Below are 9,244 nucleotides of genomic sequence, written 5' to 3'. Positions count from 1 at the left end.
AAAGTCCCCTGAATATCCTATATACACTGTTTTTTTATATATGTTCAGATAGCTGATAAAAGGAAACTACCTGTTTTGTGAAAATGATTTCACGTCATATTCATAGTACACCATCTCATATTGTCCATCATACAATATCAGGACAGTCTGATGTGGTGTTTTTAAATAAAAGTCCCTCAAATGTCCAATTAATGCTGTTTTTTCCTATATGTTCAGATAGGTGTTAAAAAAAACTACCTGTTTTGTGAAAATGAATTCACCTCATATTCATAGTACACCATCTCAGATTGTCCATCATACAATATCAGGACAGTCTGATGTGGTGTTTTTAAATAAAAGTCCCCTGAATATCCTATATACACTGTTTTTTCCTATATGTTCAGATAGGTGTTAAAAAAAAACTACCTGTTTTGTGAAAGTGATTTCACCTCAGAATCATAGTACACCATCTCAGATTGTCCATCGTACAATATCAGGACAGTCTGATGTGGTGTTTTTAAATAAAAGTCCCCTGAATATCCTATATACACTGTTTTTTCCTATATGTTCAGATAGGTTTTAAAAAAAAACTACCTGTTTTGTGAAAGTGATTTCACCTCAGAATCATAGTACACCATCTCAGATTGTCCATCGTACAATATCAGGACAGTCTGATGTGGTGTTTTTAAATAAAAGTCCCCTGAATATCCTATATACACTGTTTTTTCCTATATGTTCAGATAGGTGTTAAAAAAAAACTACCTGTTTTGTGAAAGTGATTTCACCTCAGAATCATAGTACACCATCTCAGATTGTCCATCGTACAATATCAGGACAGTCTGATGTGGTGTTTTTAAATAAAAGTCCCCTGAATATCCTATATACACTGTTTTTTCCTATATGTTCAGATAGGTTTTAAAAAAAAACTACCTGTTTTGTGAAAGTGATTTCACCTCAGAATCATAGTACACCATCTCATATTGTCCATCGTACAATATCAGGACAGTCTGATGTGGTGTTTTTAAATAAAAGTCCCTCAAATGTCCAATTTATACTGTTTTTTTTATATGTTCAGATAGCTGTTAAAAGGAAACTACCTGTTTTGTGAAAGTGATTTCACCTCATATTCATAGTACACCATCTCATATTGTCCATCGTACAATATCAGGACTGTCTGATGTGGTGTTTTTAAATACCCCCCCACCCCAAATGTCCTATATACAGTATGCTGTTTTTAGAATACACTATCTCTTCTTGTCGCTCATAAAAACATTCAGACAGTTTTATAATATCTTTTTTATTTCAAAGACATTCAAAATGTCCTGTATTGCGATGTGTTTTATACATTTAGATAGATATTTAACACAAACTGTTTCCACAGACTAATTCTTATTCACTTACACAGCACGAAAGGCTCACTCAGGCCAGTCCAATGTTTAATTCTTAAAATACACCCTAAAATGTGTACTAGCATAATCAATTAGACAGTACATTTTCTAAAGAAACTGAGTGATGCTTTCGTGGCAAACCGCGGAACTCGGCACTAGGGTGATGACACTTTAAGTACTAATGAATCTAACCAACCCCCATGACTCTAAGATGTTCTGATAAAGAGATATAGGTCTTGCTAAGGCTAATGTGTTTGGTTGCTATGGGCGTAGCTTAGCATCTGCCAATTGATAATACTCTAACCTATGAGTGAAATGAACCAACTCCCATGTCTCTACGATGTTCCTATGCATAGATATTGCTGCTGCTAAATGGTTGCCAGGCTAACCTGTTTGGTTGCTATGGGCGTGGTTTAGCATCTGCACTTGATTGTACTCTAACCTATGAGTAATACGAACCACCCCCTGTTTCTCTACGATGTTCTGATGCAGAGATATAGGTGTTGCTAAATGGTTGCTAGGCTAACCTGTTTGGTTGCTATGGGTGTGGCTTAGCATCTGCCAACTGATGATGCTTCAAGCCACAAGTGATACAAACCAACTCCCATGTCTCTACGATGTTCCTATGCATAGATATAGGTTTTGCTAAACGGTTGCTAGACTAACCTGTTTGGCTTGGCATCTGCAATTGATAATACTCTAACCTACGAGTGAAATGATCCAACCCGCGTGTCTCTACGATGTTCCTATGCAGAGATATAGGTTTTGCTAAACGGTTGCTGGCTAACCTGTTTGGTTGCTATGGGCGTGGCTTTGCATCTGCCAATAGATGATGCTCTAAGCTATGAGTGTAACGAACTAACCCCCGTGTCTCTACGATGTTGTGATACAGAGATATAGGTATTAGTGTTGTCACGGTACCAAAATTTCAGTAGTCGGTACCAATACCAGTAAAATTCCACGGTTCTCGGTACCAATTTCGGTACCAAAGCAAAACACCAGTACATGCTAATTGAAACACAATTTTATTAATCAAGCTCATTGTTAATATAAATGTATAAAAAGCAATGCCATTTTGTATACATGACGTATAAGTTAATTGTTGCTGAAACTGTTGTGTGCTCACTGGGGTCTTTCATGCTGATGAACATCCTCCTCAGTCTGCTGCTGTAGAAGACAAATAGAATAAACTTCAGTAAGTCAACTGACTGAACAAACATGCATATGCAATATTAGAACAAACCTCAGTTTTTATACTGCATTTACACAAGATTACTTACATTAAGGTAACTGTATATTAAAATAATAAATGCAACAGATATACAGTATTTTTCTTTAGTTTAAATGTGGCTTTTTTAACCTAATAGAGTTATCTATCCAAGACATACACATTGCTAGTCATACAGTTAGTATGCTAGTTTTCTAGCACATAGATTTCAGATAGGCCTATATAAAATAGGTACTGTAAACCCCATCCTGTCCTCCCATTTATTTTACCCCATTACAGTTATAAAAGCATTAAATGGTTAATAAGTACACTTGACTAGCATTGGCGCTAACAAATTAACACGCAAACAGGGACGTTTATTTTAACGTAACCTTTAACTTAACATATGATACAACATTCATAATGCAAACGCGAACAGAATTTGAAACTTACCGCTTGAACTTGTTAACTTAAATCCGGATGCTTCCTCGTTTCACCACAAAACTCTGTTCGTTTTCTTCGTGATATGACTTTAATCTGAAGTATTTCTGTGCGCATCTCTTGTGGATCGGAGCTTATCCGCTCATCACGTCTTGTTGCGTCTATGAAAAGATTCCGACTGACAACCTGTCAGACAGAGCATCAGTACCCGGTACGTCGGTGGTACCGGGTCTTATGAAAATGAGGTACCGACAACTTTTTTATTTTTAGGTACCGACTTGGACCGGAAGTACCGGTACTTTTGACAACACTAATAGGTATTGCTAAATGGTTGCTAGGCTGACATGTTTTGTTGCTATGGGCGTGGCTTCGTAGCTTAATGAACTTCCTGGTAGTAAAACGAGCCCACCCCCTTGTTTCTACGACACTGTGTTCCAAAATATCCACCTGGACTTTTTATAATGGGAGTCTATGGGATCAGTTGCTAGGTTGCTGTAAATGGTTGCTATTGGCGTGGCTTCGTAGCTTAATGAACTTCCTGGGCCACTGATTGGTTGCCTGAGTAAAATGAGCCCATCCCCTTGTTTCTACGACACTGTGTTGCAAAGATATCCACATGGACTTTTTATAATGGGAGTCTATGGGATCGGTAGCTAGGTTGCTGTTAATGGTTGCTATGGGCGTGGCTTAATAACTTCATAATGATCATGTGACACTGATTGGTAGCCTGAGTAAAATGAGCCCACCCCCTTGTCTCTAAGTGGTTGTACTGCTAAGATATTCAACACGTGACGTTTTACGCCTTATATGGGCATGTTTCCTGTGATTGGGAAATTTTGGGAGGCTCTTACACCCCAGGGGTACAACTTACACCCCATTGTGAGTGATGTTCTTACAGAGCCTGATAGCCCCTTCAAATCGTGTATTATTTTCATGTTTCTACGATATCCTCACTCTGAGCTACGACCCGTCAAAGTTGGGCACAATGTTAAGTCAATGGGATTTTTCGGGTTTTTATTTGCCCCCCTATCACACCCCCTCCACTGATCGCTTCCAAAAGTCATCACACACCATTCCTCAATGGGCCGCTCGATTTGATGTAGTCATTCATGGGTCTAAAGCGAAAAAATAACGCTTGAATATATAGGTATCTAGGTTTTGAATGGGAGTCTATGGGCGCCATTATAAGTATATGGAAATTTTGGGAGGCTCTCGCACCCCAGGGGTGCAACTTACACCCCCTTGTGAGTGATGTTCTTATAGAGCCTGATAACCCCTTCAAATCGTGTATTATTTTCATGTTTCTATGATCCTCACTCGGAGCTACGATCCCTCAAAGTTGGGTGCAATGTTAAGTCTATGGGATTTTTTTGTAGGGGTGTAACGATACACTAATTTGCCGATTCAATACTATCCCGATACTTGTGTGCCGATTCAATATATATTGCGATTATTGAGTATTGCGATTATATAACTATTGTGAGTTGATATCACAATTTATTGTGATTTTTGTTTGCTTATTAAAGACTAGACAATGGAAAATACTTGATCATACCCTTGAAGAGACTGTATATTATGAGTCATATAAACAAAAACAATGCATCACATCTTTCTGAACTTTATTTGAGGAGCATACACATACTCCGTGTATATTTTAAAGTTTCTTGACCCATGAAACTTTCAAGGACCAAAACTTTGAACTTTCCCATGAATATAACAGTCAAATGTGCCACAAAAATGAGTAAAAACATACTCTCTAAAATAAAATAAAGTGCTGTTAAGCTGCTCCAATAAATAAAAAAGCTCCTGAAAATTCTTAAAACTTACATATTTAAAACTCCAGACTGCAAATAAAATGTGCTACAAACTTCAAGCTAAACTAATGCTTGGAAGTGTTAAGGTTCTTCTGCAAAAACAAGAGCTGGTCAACATGCTCTGTGGTTAGGTTGCTTCTCTGTGCAGTCACAATGTCACCAGCTGTAGAGAATACACGTTCAGCAGAGACACTAGTCCCTGGTACACATAAGTATTGCTTAGCTATCTTGACAAGTAGCGGATACTCATGATGATGTTCTTTCCACCATTCAAATGGACTTTCAGACAGTGGCAGAGAATCAGCTGTTCTGTACTTTTGTACTTCCACTGTTGCTCTGTCAAGAGCTGACTTCTCTGGTTTTACTAATGGCTGCCTGACATCCCCAAAAGTGTTGCCAAGTAGCAGAGCCAGCACACAGGGGGATCTTCTTTAAGCCAATGGGGGGTCGTTGTGATCTTCGTCATCTTCCTTATCTTTGTCTGGTGCACATGCACAATCATCACTCAGTTCCTTCTGATCCTGCCTCACCACTTCTCCCTAAATAGTACAACAAATAAAACATGTTGGTATAAAAATAGTACTGTATTTGAATTTATTTAAGTTGAATATGTTCTACACAAATCATTCATGTAATAAATGTAAAATCAGTATACTTCCAGAATATTAAGTTAAGCAAGATATTTTGAGATACTTGCAGATAAGCATCAAGCACCACATGATTGTTGCGTCCTCTCGCCAGTTTAAAACGGATACGACGTCATCTAATACAGATACAAACATATTCTTTACGCCTTCTGTTGGAATAAAAGTGGTAACTCCACCACCTCTTAGGAAAAGTAAAATAAAAAAATAAATCGATTCCGAGGTAAACCAATCAATTTTTAAATCGTTTTAAAAATAATTGCTATAGTTAGGTGAATCGATTTTTCCCAACACCCCTAATTTTTTGGGTGGTTTTTCGCCCCCCTATCGCACCCCCCCCCCACCCGATCGCTTATAAAAGTCATAGCACACCATTCCCGAATATGCCCGTCGATGTGATGCATTCATTCATGGGTCTACGTCAAAAGCTGCGGGACAAGAAAAATTATTATAAGTATGTTCGAATAACAATAGTTATGCTTTTTCAAAGCATCACTAATTACAGATACACATTGGCATACCATGTTGTTTTAAATAATGTTTTATAAACATAAGACGGATAAGGGGTGATTTTTCACAGTCATTTGAAATTAATTAAGATAAAGTATAAATATATACATCTTAGTAAAATACATTTAAGAGCATAGCTTGCAATTCCAGCTGTGTGCTCTTGCTCGTTTCAGTTCCTTTTTCTTCACTCCCAGACACTGTTCATGGAACCACCTGTCACAACAATCACATTGGATCTAGAGTGGAAAGGTAAAATTTCAATGAAATTATAAATATCTTCAGATTTCAAGTGAACTTTATTCATTTATCCTTCATATTCAGCCTAACTGAAATGTGAAAAAAAAAACTCACCCAGTGTGTAGTGGGAGGCCCAGATCCGATTGGTTTTGCCATTGCACACATGGCACAATTATTGGCCTCATCAAACACTAAAAAATATTTAAACAATTAAACCGATATAAGCTTAAAATATTTTAATTTGGTGCAGCAAATACGGCATTAAATTATTTAAATATTTTAAATTATTTTTGGCCTGCATGTATTTGTTATTTATTTATATTTATATTACTACTAAATGCATAATTTAAATTTGACCCTACAAGGAAAATTAAACACCAAATTTTATTGATTCACCCTAATTGTCTTTGAAAACTAAATGCTAAAGACATGTTTTGTCTTCGTACAGTCCATTTTGTTATTTTAATAGCAAATGTTCTTCAAAATATCTGTTTTTTTGGTTCTGCAGAAGAAAAAGTCATAAAGGTTTAAAATGACATAGTAAGTCAATTATAAAAGTATCTTTAGTTTTGAGTGAACTATCCATTTAAGATTTATTTTGTATTGTGTACTTTTACATTAACATTGGGTAACATTTCCGTTCATCTCACTCTCTCCTAATCTCTGTAATTGATTTTTGCTTCTCATTGCATATTTTATATCTCCAGCCATGAGTTAGTACAATCATCTGGGTTAATCATTGCAGCTGTCAAACTGCTCCGCCATTGTGCACCACTCCCATTTACCTTCTCCCCTGCTACACTTGCCTCATAGATAACTTACAGTGTAATGTATTTTACAACTACCCTTTTTCAGAAAAAACTGCAATTTTTAACACTGTAATTGTGTTTGTGATACCTGTTATTCATATATTTGCAATTTCTGTGGCCTTCACAGACTGCATAAAGGCTTCTTGATTTTGTCCAGGTAAAGACATGCAACTTATATGTGAATTCAATTTACCAGACAACCTTCAGTGCTGATAGAGATATTACACTAACCAATATGTAGAAGAGTTTAGCCAAAAGGGCTAAAATTAAATTGTATTGTTAATTACTCTCTTAGATTTCCTGAGTTCTATTTACTGTATTTAATGTTTATTTGCCTTTGCTAACCTGGACATATTGTTTAGCCCAGCCCACAACATATTGTGTTGGCCGGTATGCAATTTGCTCTAAATTTTGACATTCTTGAAATCTTTCTTATTTAATTTAAGTTTACTAGATAGTAAGGTGATCATAATAAATAGATGTTATGTCTGAAGATTAGTTAAAAATGATTTTCTTCTACAACTAACTTCATTGAAAGTTTCCTCAACAATTTTTGTTAAAACTGCTTTAGCATAGTCTTAAAGAAAAGGTGCTTCAAAAGGTTATTCGATGTCATAGAATAACCTTTTGGTTCCATAAAAATCTTTCTGTTTCACAAAAGGTTCTTTGTGGCGAAACTAGGTTCCTCAGATTATAAAAAAGTAAGAAAGAGATGGTTTTTGAAGAACCTTTAACTGAATGGTTCTTTGTGGAGCCAAAAATGGTTCTTCTATTGTATCGCTGTGAACAACCTTTAAAGCAACTTTATTTTTATGAGTGTAGTGCTGACAAAGCTGCATTTTGGTTATCATTACACCATATTACAGACAATCACTTCCTTTACAAACCTGATGATTCCAGTATCTGGGCACCCATTACTTCTCTTTCAATTGCCATTTCTTTTTTGGAAGTCCCAAAGCTTATGACTGGGACAGCTGGAAAGGCCTTCATCACTGCCCTTGCAATCTAAACAAGCACCAACATTCAATTCATTAGATACAGCTGCGGAAAAAACTAAGAGACCATTCCAAATGTTCATTTATATACTGTAATGTAGAACAATCCACAGGCAAAACCCAGTTAAATAAAAAAATGGACGTAATGTAGCGACAACATCTATTAGCTAACCAACTTAAGAAAAATTATATTTCACATATTACTCTGCATTACTTCACGTACCATGGTGACAATGATGCCACAGCTACTGGCATCCTGCTGGGTTGGATGGGTCAGTACTCCTCCTTTCCATTTTATGTTCAGCCACTCTGTTTTCCCATGGCACTCTCTTCTTATTTTTAGATACTTGCTGAATGTGATTTGTTATGTTAGTTATTGAAATTGAAATTTAGAACACAGAAAAAAAAATAGCTACATATGATACAAATGACAAATTATCGAGGCATAAAGAAGGAATAATAAGCAGACAAAATCACACAACATTTTTTTGATAAAACATAAATAGTAAGGTAATAATAATATGATTTTATTGGGCAATATTTCCCCCCCAAAATTTTTCAGAACTTCAAAATGGTGGACAGCCAGTTCAAGCCAATATTTCATAGCTTGTATAACTGTTTGATATCTATCAATATCAGTTTCATTAAAATATGCAAAATAATCTTAAATTTTTTTTTTTTTTTTTTTAATTTTTTATTTTGTTTTTTTTTTAACTCTTCTGGACCAGTGTTAAACCATCTGAAGAGGTCTAGAGCATGGTACATCAAGTATACACAGTCCTGACAAATTTTGACTGTCAATACTTCTATTGAACAAAACGAATAAATAAACAAATACCTGAAGTTTTTTGCGGCATGCCTGGATTCAGTTTGCTCTGTGGAACTCTTTGATGGGTTGACCACATAAACGGTATGGTTCAAAGCATTTATGAACTGAAATCAAACAATCAAACATAATAAAAAAAATGTATTTGATATAAATGTTCTTAAATATATACAGTACATATAAAAAAGAATCATCTACTCACCAGAAACTTCCAGTGGACATGGGAAGTATTCACAAATGAAACAATGCCCTGGTAATTGTCAAAGTTTATCTGTCAAAGAATATAAATATCAAATAAGTCTGCACAGTGAACCATCATTTAATTTTATACAATTTACATATGGGAGTTATGTGGAAAGCTGGCTTTTTCAATAAAAATAGTATGAAGCTTGAA

The 9,244-nt window shown here is 35.8% G+C and overlaps 1 protein-coding gene across 1 annotated transcript in view; it reads right to left on the bottom strand.

Moving 5' to 3' along the window:
* Nucleotides 1–5,260: 5,260 nt before the first annotated feature.
* LOC130547506 (uncharacterized) overlaps nt 5,261–9,244 on the bottom strand; it is a 4,548-nt gene continuing 564 nt past the window's right edge. The window contains exons 2-7 of the mRNA XM_057323469.1: nt 9,053–9,121; nt 8,863–8,957; nt 8,248–8,374; nt 7,917–8,034; nt 6,335–6,411; nt 5,261–5,368 (exon numbers count right to left, since the gene is read on the bottom strand). Coding sequence (XP_057179452.1) covers nt 5,261–5,368; nt 6,335–6,411; nt 7,917–8,034; nt 8,248–8,374; nt 8,863–8,957; nt 9,053–9,121 — 594 coding nt within the window. The remainder of the gene's footprint in view (nt 5,369–6,334; nt 6,412–7,916; nt 8,035–8,247; nt 8,375–8,862; nt 8,958–9,052; nt 9,122–9,244) is intronic.

The sequence above is a fragment of the Triplophysa rosa genome, linkage group LG24, assembly GCF_024868665.1.
Source record: "Triplophysa rosa linkage group LG24, Trosa_1v2, whole genome shotgun sequence".
NCBI classification, from domain to species: domain Eukaryota; kingdom Metazoa; phylum Chordata; class Actinopteri; order Cypriniformes; family Nemacheilidae; genus Triplophysa; species Triplophysa rosa.
Note: the sequence above shows the minus strand (reverse complement) of the source record. Positions and strands in the feature narration are given on the sequence as shown.